General features: G+C 48.7%; 1 protein-coding gene across 5 annotated transcripts in view; it reads right to left on the bottom strand.

Annotated features, from left to right (window-relative positions):
• Nucleotides 1–1,770: 1,770 nt before the first annotated feature.
• The window catches only part of FRMD4A (FERM domain containing 4A), a 77,591-nt gene continuing 62,193 nt past the window's right edge, over nt 1,771–17,168 (bottom strand). For 4 of the 5 annotated variants that reach the window (XM_053977837.1, XM_053977840.1, XM_053977839.1 and 1 more), the window contains 7 exons: nt 16,599–16,827; nt 15,385–15,441; nt 14,679–14,916; nt 14,097–14,261; nt 11,542–12,401; nt 9,068–9,164; nt 1,771–5,581 (listed from right to left, as the gene is read on the bottom strand). In XM_053977837.1, the coding sequence (XP_053833812.1) occupies nt 5,479–5,581; nt 9,068–9,164; nt 11,542–12,401; nt 14,097–14,261; nt 14,679–14,916; nt 15,385–15,441; nt 16,599–16,827 (1,749 nt within the window). In that variant the 3' untranslated portion in view covers nt 1,771–5,478. Of the gene's footprint in view, nt 5,582–7,236; nt 7,309–9,067; nt 9,165–11,541; nt 12,402–14,096; nt 14,262–14,678; nt 14,917–15,384; nt 15,442–16,598; nt 16,828–17,168 lie in introns of all 5 variants that reach the window. The other variant, XM_053977838.1, reaches the window with a different exon arrangement.

Genomic DNA, 17,168 nt, shown 5'->3' with positions numbered 1-17,168 from the left:
ATGACGGAAGAATTTATCCCCTTGCAATCCATGGAATGGTGCTGCATGGGGAACTGAGGAGCTGGGAGCTACTTTCTCACGGCGTATCAGTGTAGGAATTTCCAGCTGTCCAGCATGTGAGAGCCAGCTCTGGTCCTTGGGGGACAGGGGCCGGGGGGGACACTGTTACGGCAGCTGCTTTTCATCATCGGTTGGAGGCTCTTTGCAGCTGGATGGCCCCAAATTGCAGCTACCAGACCGTGATCAAATAGTTAATAATGCCTCTTAGCCAAAAAAATCCCAACCCTCAGTCTAGTTTAGGGAGGAGTGGGTGTGGTGCAGCTGTCACACTGCTTGACAGTTTGGGGTTTTTTTTGTGGGGAGGGTATGTTTCAGTTTAGCAATTTACTTTTCCCTCTAGGCTTTTCCAGATGTTTATTTCTGATAATTCTTGCATTAGGCGGAAATAACTCTGCTGAATCCTAAGGCTTGTAAGCCTTAGGATGAAGTCATGAGTTCGCCATAGTGGTGTCTCTGGAGTGGTTTTGGGACTTCAGTGCCCCTGGTCATTTGTTGCAGTCCCTGACCCTTTCCCAAGCCTGGCTGTGGAAGGGCCTGTGCAAGGTGACCTCTAAAACTATTGGTACCTGCCTGGACTGGTATTACTGTGCCCGGCGGTGGTGAAATGCCTTAAATTCCCTATTTGCTATTTGTGCTGCTGGAAAGGTTTTTAGGGTAGGTGCATGTGGGATCATTTTAATGGAGGAACTGGGCTTCTCTTCAGCTGGCTGCCATGACATCACCACCATCGATCCAGTCTTGCCCAAGAATGAACCTGATTGGGGTGTAAGTGACTTCACTTCTCAGGGGGAAGGGAGTGCTCTGACTCCTGGACCCAGGGGATGAGAACATAACGTGGTGCCTTCTGAGAGGGATGGTGCAAGGTGGGCAGTACCAGATCTGGAGCAGGCTGCCCTGAAAACTGCTCCTGAGGTGGTGAAGACCTGCAGCACATTGGGAGTCACTGTCAAGAAATCTGAGCCAAGGTCCCAGAGTTCAGGGGGTGTCTGAAAACCTTCGCTGTGGCTGTTTGGTCCATCCCAGACCCTCCTGGGGATTTACTGCAGGCAGTGGTTCCCCACTCAGCAGTGCTGGGTGATGGTCACAGGGGCTGTCTGGCTCTGGGCTGCTGCCACTGGTGGCTCCCTGTGGAGCGGTCACTGCTGCCCACAGAGGGGACACCAGTGACGTCAAGTGATGTCCCTAACCCTGTGCAGGGCTCACTGCTGCCCTACTGAGCTAGAGCAGCCTCTTGGAGTGGGTTCCCTTGGGAAGTCACCAAACAGGCACTTCCTTGGAGCATGGGGAATGTGCTGGTGCTGAAGCCTGTCCCACAGCTGTTGGCATTGCTGAAACAGCCTTGCAGAAACTTGGCATCCAATCCATGTAAGTGAGCATTAATTTTAGTTATTTCAAGTTGTGTGTTGGATTTGTGACTTTGCTTCCCACAGTGGTGGGACATCAGTCACACTCTTGGTCCTCCTGAGCCCCTGGGACCAGTGCTTGGGAGAACATGGCATGGAGCCAGCATGGATCTGCTGGGTGCTGAATCCCGAGGGATCTCTAAAGGATGGGCTTTTCTGGGGGAATGCCAGTTTTCCTGCAGTCAGCCAAGGAGCAGGTCCCTCATGGACACCCTGGCCAGCTGTGCACACATCTGGGCCCAGCATCTCTAGCAGTGGTAAGGATTGCTTGGGCTCTGCCCTCCCAAAGAGACAAGGCATGGCAAGGTTTCATTTTGAAAATGCTTTAATAAGGAAGTGTTGACAACACCGTTTTGCAAAATGTAAAGGTAACTATACAAATTCTTAATACAAAAAGAATAAATTAAAAGCAGATTTTTTTTAATTCTGCAACTTTTTCTACAACATACATATTTTTTTTCCTTGATTACAGTTGAACAGAATCCAGTAAAATCATTTTCCATGCTCTAAAGTCAATTTCAGGAGAGACCTAATTTTTTTCTTTTTTTTTTTTTTCCTTTTTTTTAAACTAGAGAGTCCATTTTACACAACTTGTAATAAAACTATTGACATTAATATATATATGTAAAACTTTACATCTAGTTAACTAAGCAGTAACTGGTCATCTGATAGCACCTGAATGGGGATCGGCTATGCCTGAAACTAAAACTAATACAGAGTGAAAACAAATTGGACTGTTTCAACATTTTCAACACTCGACTGCATATAATATCATTTAAAAATAAACCCTGCCTCCCAGCACGGCCCTGCAGGGACCGTCCCCCGGCTCCTGCCCACACAGAGGGAGTGTCAGACACACAGACTGAACGCGGTTGTGGCTTTATGGCAGATGGAGCCTTGAAAAATAAAAAAGTAAAGGAGGGGTTAAGTTGGTAGTCAAGTGCTTGTCTGTAATAGCTATGTATATGCCCCTCCGTGTTATACTTAAATATGTTAATCTCATATGATTAACATTTTATGTACATTTGTGTTTAATTGAATTGAGCTAAACAGTAAAACCTGTTTTACTTAATCTGTCTTTACTACCAGACTGGCTGCTCACATGTGCCTTGATTGCAAACCAGAAAAGCAGAACACAAAGCAAAACTCAATCCGTTTTTAGAAAGCTTTTTCTCCACTCCAGCCTGTTTGCAATTCAGGCTAAATATTTTTATTTTCCCCCCCTAATTTCAGGGCTGCCACCTTTTAACCTTTGCTGCAAAACTGCAGAGCTGGTCTTGGAGGAATTAATGTTTCTTCCTGTAGTGCCCAGAGGCCTCATAGTGCCGCTGTTGTTGAATTCTTTTTAATTAAAAGAAGGTACACAGAAAAAAAAAACAACCCAAACCCAAACCACTTACCAGGGAAATTAAAAAGAAAACAGACAGTTGCTCAGAGCCCCTAAAAATCCTTGGGCTAAATTATTTGCTGTAGCTTAATTTGGTCCTTATTTAATCCTTTTACTTCAGCTACCAAATTTTATCAGTAAATGTCATTAATCAGTACTACCTCTTATCCAGCTAAAAATCCAATTAGGAACTTGAAATAATTCCCATGTTAAAGACCCCAAAGCACAAAGAGATGGTGAAAACAGCTTTTTGAATGAACAGATAAAGGCTGCAATCTCACCACTGGCTGTTCTTCCAGAACTGAAAGTAAGGCTTCAATTACTGTCATGGTGCGCTGCACTCCCGGGTGCTGCTTCAGGGAGGCCCAGAAGCACAGAATTTGTGTGGTCACCTTTGTAAACCCTTTGCCAGTGTTTTTGTGTTTTTTTTTGTTTTTTTTTTTTTTTTTTCAGAGGGATAATTTATTTATACTTCATGTGTGGACATAAAAGAGTTTCCTTATCATAGCGTTACGGAAGGGTTTGTATTGGAAGTGACATCATCTGGTTCCAACCCCTGCCATGGGGCAGGGACACCTTCCACTAGACCAGGTTGCTCAGAGCCCCATCCAGTCTGGCCTCTTGCCCCATCCAATCCTGGCTCTGCCACAGGTTTCCCTGGACAAATAACAGCCTTTCTGCCTGTCTCTGTCTCATCTCTGCACGGCCTCCTCCCCACCTCACCAGTGATGCAAAGCAGCAGCGCAGGGAACCAAAGCCAACACTTCTGGTGTGAGTTGCAGAAAGGAATTGGCATGAGCTGCTTGCATTAATGTTTAGAAACCCCATCATTTTTCAAAGCCTAATTACACAGAACCCATTCTCTTTTAAAGCCTGGAATGCAGTTTTCCAGCAATCTTAATACCAAAAGGCGTGGCAGCCCCCCAAGTTGCGGTGTTTAATTTGAAACGTTTCGCTCTACTTTGTCTGGTAGATGCTGTTGTTATTCTTGGAACACACACACACACACACACACACACACACACAACTCACACACTCTCACACTTTTTTTTTTTCCTTTTTCCTTAAACTAAAGCTAACTTCAATTTCTGCTTTTCACAAAGTAACCCCCTCCAGCCGTTTCTTTTAATGCCTTTCCCATAGGAAATCATCATTTGCACGCACCAACGGGGGAAGGCCGGGCGCCCGCCCCCATCGAGTGGCAATAAAAACAGCATAGCACCGCAGTGAAGACTAAGACGTGCCAGCTTCAACATCCACCTAGATTGTGCACTTGTTCGTTACAAAAGTGTCTTTGAGGCCTTTGAAAGTTCCATGGCTTGACATGTATAAAGCATTGCTCTAAAGTATGTGTAAACTTGCAGCTCCTTCCAGGCCGCGCTCGTGCTGCTCCGTTTGGTGGCCGCAGGCAGCTCCCGCTCGCGTCCGACGCCTCGCTCGGTCGCTGCCCTTTCTCTCTCGCAAGGGGAAGATTTGCCTGTCTGCTGGTTGTCCAACCCTTCTCCAGGAGCCTTCCTGCTTCCTGACAGACCAGTTCTCCCACACGGCAGCACACGGGTGACGAGCCCTTTGCTACACTGGTGCTAACGAAGGGAAGAGGAGTGGAACCAATATGTGAACGCAGCTTGGCCGTGTCAGGTCGATCACGATGTGCTTTCCCTTGGATTTCACGTTAACGCTTTGTGCAGAAATAGATTCCAATTTATTGGCTGTGTCTGCTTGTGGAAAGGTTTTTTTTGGCAATTTTTTTCTGTATCAAAACAACCAATACAATCCCAACCTCTCCATGTATTGGTGGGCACTCTGTGCCAGCCACAGAGATGCTGTGAGTGCAGTACTTGCCTCTGCTTTAGGTAATGCCTTTGTAAACCTTGTCTGTCCAGTTCAAGAGTGGCTTGCAGACAGCGATGCTGTGATACCAGCCCAGACCTCGGGTGTGTCTGCAGCACAGGGTGTTCTTTTGCTTGCATGTAGGTGGACTCCAAATGAAGAAGGAAATGCCATTTTGCAGGGGGTGGTCGTGTCTGCCATCAAGTTAGAGATGTTCTTGTAGCTAGAACTTGCTGAGAAACTCATCCTGCCAACAGTGGTGTGGAGATCTTTGGCAGTGCTGACCTGATTGTGAGACTGGCACATCTCTGAAGCGATGGGATTTACTGTTTCAGAACAGATGCACTTTCAGGAATATGGTCTCCATTTTCAGCCTCTGACCTATTCCCACCCCCTTCAAACTAATGCTGTTGGCTTCAGCTTGCAGGTCATGGACTCTTGCTGCTGTTACGTGCTGTGGAACAGTAATCTTTGATACGAGCCTTGAAAGGCTTCTATGGTTTCAAAGGAAACCCAATTTTGAAACTGACTCTTCAGATGGCTGCTCCTCTCCACCCGCTGCCCCGTGGCCGTGGGAGGGATGGGCACCCGTCTGGCAGTGGGATGTGCTGCGCTCCACCACTGCCGTGGTGGATGTCTCAGGGCCAGTGTTCCATAAAGGTTGTCTTGAATTGCATCGTGAAAAAAGTGCTTAGAGTTGAAGCTGGTGCTGGGTGACAGTGCATCTGGGTAAGGCAAATGAGAGGCAGTGAGGTGATCTCAGAATGGCATTGATGTGATTAACTTGAGGTCAGGGGTTCACACTAGAGTTCCAGGCTTGGCTTTTTCCTGCCCATACCACTGGACATCTGCTAATTCTGGATAGAGGGGAGAGTCCAGGAAACAGCTATCATTGTAGTTCCTGCAGGAGAAAGGAAACTTTGTTAGGACAGTGAGTGCTCCTGGGAAGTTCAACCATGAGCATAAAACGTTGTGTTATGGGTGGAGAGGAATGCAGGGTATTCACAGACCTCCCTGCTCTCTGCCTGTGTTTTCTTCCCCCCTGCCCTGGGTACAGCAGCAGTGCTGTGCCTCTGCCCTGCCTGAGGCTCTGCCTGCTGTCCTGCCCAGTAGCAAGTGGGGATAGAGATTTTTCTATGGGATGCTCTCCAAGGAGCAAGTCCTTAGAGCAGCTCACTCGGACATGGGCTGTATCACCCAGTGGGAACATTGAAGGAGGAGGGTGGTGGCACTTTCTGTAGCAGTTCTGCTCTGGGCAGAGACTCGTGCATCACTGAGCAGTCCCAGAGTGACGTGGCTTTCCAGGGATGAACCAGGAAGGGACTAGTGAGAGCATGCCAGGTCTGATGTGGAAAGGACTATGTTACAGTAGCCCAGTCCTCATCTTGGGCTATGTTTCCTGCCAAAGTACTGCTTCTTTTGCTGCCTGGCTTTTTCTTTGTCTGTACTGAGTAGATGAGACAATTCATAAGAATTTTCTTTGCAATTTACATTAAGAGCTCTAACCAACGTCAGCTCCTGGCTTAGGCTGTAGAGCTCCTTCCCAGAGGAAAACAGGTCAAAATCTGGATATTTTGAAAAGTGACTGCTATATCTGTGCAGTCATAGCCAGAACTGATGTCTCTCCCTCACACTTTGCTTTGAACCAACTTCCAAACTAGAGACTCTTCTGAGGCCAAAAGCAGGAGATGCATATTTTTTCTGTTTACTGAGGGAATCTCACTCCTTCCTGCATTCCCTCCCCACCTCACAGGACTGATCTCACATCTGGTGCAGTTCCTGCTTCCTCTGCCCTGTTTTTCACCTGGTTTCCTTGGGATTGGTGTCTGGGAGGAACCTGAGCAAGGGCATCGACATTTGCATGTTAAAGAGCCTTTTGTTTTCCAGCTCTGTGCTGAAGTACCGAGGTTTATGGGATAACTCTAGAAAGCTGGGCTTGAAATACTTGACAGATGCCAGCTGTGAATGGTTGTAGATTCAAATGAGAGTGTCAGACAGCAATGGCAGTTTAATTAAAACAGAAATACTCTGAGGGTTTTTTGTTCCCTCCACCCTTTCCCCTCTGTCTTCCCACAGGAATGGGGCCAGGGTTGCTCCTTGTCCCATAAAAGCTCTCTGCTGGTGCTGCTGCTGCAAACAGCCTCAGCTCTGCGGCAGGGAGGGAGGAGGAAGGTGTGATGGAGCTGTGGCTGGAGCGAGGCCGGGAGCTCTGGCCAGGGCCTCAGAGCCTAGCCGAGCTCGTGTCCCCACCACGCTGCTCCCAGACTGTTCCCACAGCACTCTGCCCACGCTGCTTTCAATTCTCCTGAGCCACAGATTTGTTGCCCCCCCCTCCACTTTCTGTGCCCGTTCAGCCTCGGCAGGGACACAGCGCAGGCTGGCCCCAAGGCCCTTTCACAGGGCAAAGTGCCACAGGCACAGACTCTGAAAAGGCACCGAGGGTTAGAATGCTCCCAAGCACTGCAGGGAGCCTCGCTGGCAGACAAACGGGCACACAGCTGTGCTCACGGACTGTGGGGCAGAAAGAGGAAAGAACAAAACGTTCCCTTACTATACCTCTATTCATCAGTACTTTGGTGGGTTGGAGACTGAGACTCATCCATAGTGGGTGAGTTGTCTGTTGCTTCTCTGAACAAAGGAGAGCAAAAAAGGAGGAAAGAGGAGAGAGGAAATGTTAAAGAAAAGAAGTGACACAGACATTGTTATGAGCTTATTAATCCAGTGGGGAAACAAGTTGATGAATCACCTTTAGGAAAAGTTAGTGACACAAAAACATGTTGGGGAGAACTGTCAATCTGTTGAGTCTGCTGGGTGGGCACAGCTGCTCCTGCAGCAGATGAATCTGTTGTGCATCTAACGGCAGACTGGATCCACTCCTGTATTTATACACATACACCTTGGGTGCTAAGCTCAGGTACAAAACAAGTGTTGATTTGTCTCCAATTCTTTTTGCACTGGTTGTTGGTGCAGGGCCTAAGCTATACATCCAGGTAGCTTCACTTTCACCAGCTGAGAATTTAGCTTAAAGTATTTTTGCAGTGAGAGGCAAGGTGCAGGACAGCTTGAATGGAAAAATAAGAAAAGCTGGGATTATCCAAACAGATGTCTCAGCTGGCTGCTCACCAGTTTTAATTCTGATCATCATAAAGATATTTAGAAGAATTAGGATTGGGATGGAGTCTGAGACTAAGATTTGAATTTAGACTCAAACCCTTAATAGTGGAAGTTGCAGTGTATGGTAAAGGCAAGTACCATTTTGCCTATCTTGCTATCACTTGACTTTTTGTGAAATGGGACCAAGAAGATTCTCCTCTTCTAAAGCTGGAAGCACATGCAAAGACCAGATGAGACTGGATGTCAAATGTGTGAATTTAAAATCCAGGTAAGCCTAAGGGGTTGTGGTTATGGTTCTCCTCATCTCCAATTTAAAGTGCAGTCACAAACAGTGCTGGAGTAAAACCAGAGGTCAAACCTGGTTGTAGGTGACATGGGTAATCAAAGAGCAGGAGATTTTCCAGTGGCTGCACAGTGAAATGTTTTCTAAGTTAGTCCCAGTTCATGACTCAGGGTATTAGATCTGTTTTCCTGTTCAGAGAACTAGGGTATTTTGAGGGCTGTAGTGTCAGATCTTGCTGATCTTGCCAAAATCTCATCCCACAATCTGGGATGTGCTGAGTTAGACAGGATCTGGAAATGACCTTTACTTGACATGGCAGGACAGAATTGCTGGAGAGAGAGTGCTAGAGAATACCCATGGGAGCTTGCAAAAGGGTGTTTGTTTACACCTGGAACTCCCTGCCTTGTAAATAGGTGCCAAAGAACCCAGTTACTGTATTTACATTAGTAATGGCTATGGGTGTGTAATGCTTCCCTCACACTCTGGTGAAGCACCTTCATGTTAGTGATAGCTGAAAAAAGATGCCCTTGAAAGTCATGCAGACACATTGCTGGGGAAAACTGAGCAGAAAAATGAGGTTGCTGCACATACAGGTATGGCAGGCACTTAACCTTGCCTTTTCAGCAAGGCCTTGGTGTGGACAGCCAGTGTGATAGCTGCTAAAAAAGAAACATCAGCTATTTCAACATACGAAGAAGACTGGAGGAAGGAGACTGTCCAAGCAGGAGGAACCTGCAGGGCTCCTTTCCTTGTGGATCTGACACTGCTTGGAGCAGTGCTGGGTGTGGATGACTCAGGCATGTCTTGCTCAGTCTAAACCAGAGCTCCATCACCACAAGAGCACAGGTGGGAGACTGGAAATGCTCCATGTGGATGTAGGCTATGGAGCACACAGGAAACATTCCCCATAGCTGTGCCTGTGTGTGAGGAGCTTTTTCTCACTGGCACTGAGTGAGGTGGATTCTCTAGCCTGACCCCACAGACACTCACCCAGTCTGCCACGTGAGAATGTGGTGGGGGCTGCCTGGCGGCGTGGCTGCGAGCTCGCTCGATGGCGTGGAACTCCTCTGGCTGTGAGGTAAGGCAGCTGGAAAACAACCAAGGGTGGAGAAAAACGACTGGTGAGGTGAGAACACAAAGGTCAGAGTGGTTCAGAAGCATCAGCTGGTCAGACCAGCAGAAACATGTCTGGCTGTGAGTAAACACAACCTGGGACAGACCTCGCCCCATTCCTGGGTGACTGTGCCCGAACATGGCACAAGAGCACAGCCTCTGCTGACACTGCTGCACGTCATGGGCTGGATCTGGCCTCAGCTCTGCAGGAACACTCAGTCTCCAGCTGAATACAGCCACCCAGACTCTCTTGATCCTACCTGGGACACATCACACTTCTCCCAGCACAGACTTGGTTGCTGCTGCCTGGACTCCAAGGGTCCTGAACTGGAGGAGCTCAGCCTGCCAGGCTCAGCCTCCTGTTTCCAGGGGTGGTGGGAGATGCTCTGTGTCCCTAGGAGCCAGGGCTGGCAGTGGTGAGAGCCTGGACAAGTACACTGCTCTGAAGATTACAAAAGCTACACTTTCCTTTCACTGTGGATTTGTACAAAATGCCTGCCTTTGTTGACAGTCCTATTAGGGACCAAAGGAAGGCTCAGTGTACTTGAACAAAGACAGAAGCAAGCTGGACTATAAACAGGCAGTGGCTCTTGGGGCAATTTCCCTGGTGAGGGTCCAGCAAATAAAACCACCTCACTAAGCTTTCCTCCTTCTCAAGTCTATACAGTGTTTACCCTCTGAATTTAATACATGCCTAGAACTCTGATCCTCTTTGAAGGCCCAACTGACCTATCAGCTAGGACTGATCAGCTGAAATTATGGAGGCTTCTACCTGGCACCCCTCTCCCTGCTGTTAAATTCTTTAGCTGCTGCCAAATGACACCGAAAGGGAAAAACAAATTTTAATCTCCTTCTGGAGCTGACAGCTCCTGAGGTAAGTATCCTTCCATAGCTGTGATTGGGAACAGACTCTGAACACGAAACTAATTTATGCTGCCAACTGGTCAGGCCATGCTGTGATTACTGAACATACTTGTGCTGCACAGGTATCACATTTAGGTTTAAAGCCTCAGCTGAGTTAGGGAATGGACTGACCAACAGTGATCTTTTTGTGCTCTCACCCCAACCCCACCATTTTCCTGAACTGGTACCGTTTCCAAGGCTAACCAAAAACTTTCCAGTGTTCAACCATTTTTTTTTTTTTGCTGCATGGAAGAGAAATGCCAATCAACCAAAGGGAGGAAGACAGATTTTCATAGGGAGACACAGGATGGTTCTAGCAGCTACTCAGTTGTGTCTTGGTCCACCCCTGGTATTCCTATGAGTGTTGGCATCACACATCAAATCAGCCCCATCTTTGGCAGCTGTTGGTGGCCCACGAGGAGTCTCTGACTCCACACTGGAGCTGGCAGTGAGTGCAGGGCCCCCCTAGTGCCAGTGTGGTGGTCACCATGGACTGGACACCATGCTGGGTTGGCAGAAGGCCAGCAGCCAGCATGGGTGGACAATGCACTGGTCTGCCTGGGAGGCAGTGGCAAGTGCAGCTGGAGCAATGGTGTCTCCTATGCTGAGGCTGAGGTGTATGGCTCAGGATTTTAGCAAGTCCTTGATCTGTCCACACGGGCTGGACAAGGAGTGACTGATGTCTAGTAGATATTTAACCTTGGACTGTTTCACACACATTGTAGCCTTCCTTCTCAGTGTAATGAATTGGACTATTTTCTTGCCATTTAATATTAACAGCACAGAGGTATACATAACAGATACGTTTAACATTAACAGCAATGCTCTGCACATAACACAGAGGCAAAATACTGCACAAACTTCAGCACTCTGAATTTCAGGGTATTATCAACAGAGTTATTGGAGCTGCATGGGAAAATCAAGTCTCAGCAGTGCACATAGATGTCATAGCTCAAACATTTTTGTGGGGGGTGAAGGGGCTGGGATGCCCCACTTAACCTTTTTCATACTTTTAGTGTTTCATTGAGTACGTATATTTTCCTAGTCTGTGCTGAACCCCTGCTTGCCTCATTGCTCCCTTTGCTGTGATTATGAATAGTGACGCTCCCATAGCTTTGTCACCTTCAGCCTCTAGTGCCATCACCCAAAACCCAACTGCACTCTGAGGAAAGACCTGGCAATAAGCGGGCTTTGGTCCCTCTCTGTCTTTTCTCATCATTGAGAAGTGATGATTTCCATGAATGTTTCCAAACATTCCCACTGATGAATCTCTTGGACAAGGCTTGTCCTGCAGTGTTACGCCTTCAGGCTTGGTGAGCAGTGTGTGCAGGGCAGATAACGTGCTGTGTTCTGGCACTGCTCTCCAGCTGGGGTGTAACACCTGGCATAGATCCGGACTCAATGAGGCTCCCATCCCTCCCGCCCCTCTGCCCGGGCCTGGTTCTCACCTGATGTTGCTTTACACATCTGAGGCATTCTCGTGACCCGGCTGTGTGCCACAAAGGTGCTTTGAGAAGATGTGCTGTACTGGGAGCTGCTGTCCGAGGAGGTGGAGCTCGTGTGCGAGAGGCGGCTGTGCTCCTTGTGGGAGGCCGTGGACCGCTGGTACCAGAGCCGCAGCTCGTCCGACACCGCAGTCCTACCCGAGCCCTTCTCATGGCCCTCCCTGCCCAGAGATGGAGTCCTTATGATCTGGGAGCGGGATGGGGTGAGCCTGACCGAGTCCACTTCATCCCCGTGCCAGTTCTCCTTAAACATTCCCCCCGCTGTGTAGGAGTTGGAGGTTTTGAATTGTGCTTTCACGCTGTAGTGTCCCTCCTGGTCGTTCTCCAGGCTCCGCACCACCACGGGTGTGGAGCTGCCCTCGATGTACAGGGGATATTCTTTGATCCTGTACTGGGAGGAGGGTTGGCTCTGGCTGTGCAGGTAGACACGGTGGTGTCCCGTCCCATTCCTCGCAGCCAGGTTGGGCATACTCCCTGAATTAGAAGAGACCAGGTTGCCTGCTGATTTGTGCCTTTGCCTCTGCCGTTCTCTGGCTTTTGACGGGGAATCCTCTGCCAGGGTGGAGTAGTTGGGATTCATCTGAGCAGGGTAGTAGTGCTCCGAGCTGGAATGGCTGGTGCAGGAAGAGCAGTCGTCCATGGGGTCAGAGCCATTACTGCTACGAGTCCTTGGGGTGTAGAAATCAGGGCTCCCTGTCTCATTTTCTGAGCCGAGGAGCTTTCCTTGTGACTCCAAACTGGAGCTCCGGTGTCTAAAGTGCTGAGCTAAGCTGTGCAGTCTGGTTGGGCTGATATCTACTGACCTGCAGGTACCAGGAAAAAAAGCAGGCTGTAAGTCAACAGGTTGAATCATTCCCCATCCCTGTCTGTACACACAGCCACCAAAGGACTCCAAGGGCATTGGAAAACCTGAACCCTTCCAGCACTTCTTGGGGCTGCTGCCTGCATGCAATCTGCTTCCCTGCTGCAGGGCTTGAGCTGATTAGGTCCTGTTCCTGTTCCTCTCCAGTTCCTTGGTGGTGACATTCAGTCTGCAGCACCATGAGGGACATAAACCCCTGCCCAATCCAGTTCCTCTGTGGCATGCCACTCTGGGAAAAGCCCAGTCTGAAGGGTAAAGCTTGGGAACCTCAAGCCTTGGCACCTCACAAAGGTGGTGAGATTCCCTTGCAAGTGGCTCATGAAAGTACTGCATGAGTACAATCCATCAGATGAGAGACAGACAGACAAACAGACTGCCCATACTTAGCCCTGAACGTTGTGATTTCTCCACTGGTCATTGAAAAATTCACCCCTTGTCAAGCAGCTTGGTGCTGCTGGGGCCCAGCCATGGGTAGCACATGCGGGGCTCTCACTGGGGGACAGCCCTTCAGGCAACCACCCCAAATCACAGTTTAAAAGTTTTGATTCATGGCCAAGTCTGGGAGGTCTCTATTCACCCCAGCTGTTTGAATAGCTCCACCCATCCATTCAGGGAGCAGAAAACATCTACATGATGGATGGCTAAGGCCAGGGCATGCAGCTCATGAATGAGCTACAGACTGAGCAATGGTTGTTTCAAACACCCAAATGTCCCCTACTCAGTTAAGGCCACTTTTCAAGCCTTGTGCCAGGCTCATTTCTCATACAGCTTGGCTCCAGTGTTAACAGACATTGCACCACTGAAAGGTACCCTTGGCCAAAAGTTTGTAACAAATTTAACCCAGAGCTTTAATGCCTTGTATTGTCTCTGCCCAAGGCTGATTTGTTGGCATAACTCTTGATTTATTCTGAGCTAAATGATGGTAGCACTTGCCCTTAGGGCAGGACACATGCCAGAACACAGCTTTGGATCAGTTCTGCTCTCTGCAGTGTCCATGGCACTTGTCACAAAAGCAAAAGAGCAACGAAGCTGAACAGTTTGTAAAAATCCTGCTGAAAATCACAGTTAAGTTTGGCCACACATCAAATCACCTCCCTTACACACTTCAGCTCTTTCCTCTGTCAACCCTGGGCTAAATTCCACTGCCACCTGGGTCCCTGTCTGGATTGCTTTCTACTGGCTCTTGATCTCTACCTAACATCCCACACATGCAAACATTTTATCCATGAGGGAAAATTAACACTATTCAACATTTTGTATCAGATGGGAAGCAACATGTTCTCTCCAGCTGGATCCATGGAGGAATTTACTGCAGAACTTAGCAGTAGCAACACGTGCATTTTAAAAGTGCCTTGTAGAGACTATAAACAGTCTGAGATGAAAGGTCCTAGCAGAAAAAAAGCTTGATCACTTCAGGGGAGGGATGAGGGGCAGAATCGTGTTTATCTGAAGGGATTTCAGGATGTCAGTTCAGGAGAGATTTTCTACTGGCATGAGCACATGAGCCTCTTACATGAACAGGACTGGTTTGTGTCCTTTCCTGAACTGGGAATTAATTCATACCCTGAGGGAAGGATAAAGCAAGGCAAATTTATTTCAGGGTAAGCAAGGTGAAGCTGGAGCCAGGAAGACTTACCGCGTGGAGTGGACGTAGTGCGGACTGCGTACCCGTAGATCCGGCGTCGACGGCATGCTGGACTGGGAATTCCAGTGGGGAAGGCTCCGGATGGGGCTGTTCTGCAGTGAGCTGCTGCCTCCCGCCTCGGCACAGCTCCCGGTGCTGGGGAACCGCTTGTGACTGCTGCAGAGGAAACACCCTGCTTCAGCTCTCCCACAGGAATTTGGGAAAGTGGCTCCCACGCATCCTTCCAGATCTCAGGCACGTGCCTGGGATCTTGCAGGGGTGAGTGGGAGTTGGGTCAGATGCTGTTCTGAGCTTGTGTCCCAGCGCTTGTGATTCTACAGTACCAGAGGTCAAGGCCAAGTCCTGTCAAAGCCCTCAGATGATCCACCATCCTACCCTTCTAAATGTTTTGTAAAATAACACTGAGATACCAAACAGCAATCATGTGGCTGTAGCCTGTTTTTATGACCTGCCTATTGGCCAAAAGTCTCCTTTTAGTAAGGGACAACTTTGTAAATGTTGAAAGGCCTCCCACCTGTCCCTCCTGAAAGCAAGGAATATCTCTGTGCTGGAGCTTCAAGCGAGCTGGCTCACCTGGAATGGCTGTGCGAGGAGCGCTTCTTGACCTTCTCATAGGGCTCATCCAGGGATGACTCGCTCCACATCTTGGGTTTGATGGGGGACTTGTCGTAGTCGTTGCGGTGGAAATGCATCTGGCGGAGGCCTTCCAGCGACTGCGGCGGGGGCGGCCGGTTGTGCAGCGGCGGCCGCGGCGGGAGGCCTTTGTGTGGGGACTGCAGAGGGGAGATTGTGCTGGTGACCTGAGAGTCCTCTGTGAAGAGAAGGGAGAGAGGTGATGGCTGTGTGACACCTCCAATGGCAGCACAGCCCTGAGAGATGCCATCCCACCTCCAGAGCCTGCTTCCTTCTCCTGCTTCCCCTGGCTGTGCTCAGAGCCATCCTGTAGACCTGACTTTCAGAAGGGCACTGGCTGACATTCTTATTTTAGTAGAGAATGGCCAGCAAGAGTGTGTGATGCATTAAAACAACTGAAACTTACGGGAAAATAAAGGGCAATTCTAGGACTGTCTTTTGAAATAATTCAGAGCAGTAACCACAGCAATACTCACTGCTCCAGGCCTGATGTCTGACTACAAGATAAGAGTCAGGGGAAATCAACTTTTTTTGCTTATGGGACCTATCAGTGGACTATTACACAGAACAGTAATTCCATTTTGAGTGTCAATCAGGAGTTCACACATCCCTTCCCATTCTATAGAATATATAGCAGCCAACATACCATCCTCAAGAACAAGGGCATCTGAGAGGGAGCTGTCTTCACTGGCAATGTTTCCTTCTGAAGAGAAGAAAATACAAAAAAGGTCAGATGGTTCCTAGATTTGCAGTGACTGAGTGCTGAACTGCACCATGATCTTTGTCCACTGAGTCTTAGCCTTAAGCAGTGATCCACGCCTTCCTCCCCTCAGAGCAAGAGGCAAAATTCCTATGAATGGTTGACTCAACCCACTCAGTCTGGTAGGGCAGAGCTGCAGGTCAGGTCTTTCAATAGCAGGCTGCCTTTCAAGGAGCTGCTAACTCTTCAATAATTGGGGATTAAGACTGAGTCACAACAGAGAGCTGAGATCCCCAGAAGATGCAAACTGGCACAGTGCCATTAGTGAGATTTACATCTTGGCCCTTAAGGACTCTGGGTTTGATCCATCTTCTTCAAATGATCATCCTGCTGCTAACTAAAGGCTCACACTAAGTTCTGTGGAATTCAAGGAAATGTTTTCAGAGCATCCTCTGCAGCAGCAGGAAAAGCTCTCAGGTCCTTGGCATGAAGACATTTGAGCTGCCTCCCCCAACCTGCATCCTCATGGCTGTCTGTTATCTCTGACTGAGGTGCAATTTGGTACCCAGGTCACAAATACAGGAGCTCTAATCTCAGTTCCTGCCACAAAGGCACAGAGAAAAGCTCTGCAAGTCAAAGGGAAAGGGGAAAATCCACAAGGGAGAAAGAACCACTGCAGAAAGTTATGGATTTAATGAAAAACCAATCAACAACCCAGTAAACTATAAAGTGCCCTGAGAATTACATTGTCAAAAAAAAAAAAAGAAAATAAAAAGAAAATAAATATTTTAACACAGCAATAAGACTGCTCCCACTTTGATTTTACAGATGCCTTTGAGCTAGAGCGCTCACCCCTATCTGCTAACATTAATTACATTTGTAGTGCACCGCTCTGGAGGAGATGCCAACAGAGCAATTTCATAGGTGAGCAAAGGATTCACAGCCTGCTCTGCTGACACCCCGATGATCCACGGCACAACACGGCACAACAGCTTTGCTGCTGTGACCCAGCACATCCCTAACACACAGCACCCTCTGACAGCACCCCTGGCGTCCTCCAGGCAGGACAGGGAAGAGGAGGAAGGGGAAATTTGGTAAGAATTTTGCTCCCTGCCCTCCACAGAGCCTCCGTGACGCTGTGGGCACCAAGTCCCACTTACCATCTATGATCAGGGAGGCTCTCTGGGTTGGCTTCTTCCCAGATTTGATGCGATACTCATTGATGGCATTCTCGATCTCCTGCAGTTTCTTCAGGGCATTCAGGTAGGATGTCTTCCTCTGCTTCTTCAGCTTTTTGCTGACATTCGGGTCGCTGGCCAGGCGCCGCGCAGCCTCCGTGATCTGGGACTGAATGGCAAATTCCCTCTCCAGGCGCTCCAGCTCTGCCTCCTGGTGAAAGGTGAGTGGATTCTGGTTACCACCAAACTCACTGAGTCACCTATGTGGAAGATCTCCAGAACCTGACCAGTGGCCTCCAACAAAGACTCTCCATCAGCAAAGCATCCACAGTCATGCTGCTGCCCTCAGGGCCTCTCTGAGCATACCCATCTTGCCTTCACCTGTTCTCAAAAGTGCCTGGAAGCATAGCTGGTGGAAGGGATGACCCACACAAGGAGGACATGTGTGCCCCAGCCCTAACCCTGATGTGCCATTTGACTTTTCATGCAGTTCAATATGGCCAAATTCAATGGTGCTCTACTACACATTCATCCTTTTACACCCATCTCTGG

The sequence above is a fragment of the Vidua macroura genome, chromosome 5, assembly GCF_024509145.1.
Source record: "Vidua macroura isolate BioBank_ID:100142 chromosome 5, ASM2450914v1, whole genome shotgun sequence".
Classification (NCBI taxonomy): Eukaryota; Metazoa; Chordata; class Aves; order Passeriformes; family Viduidae; genus Vidua; species Vidua macroura.
Note: the sequence above shows the minus strand (reverse complement) of the source record. Positions and strands in the feature narration are given on the sequence as shown.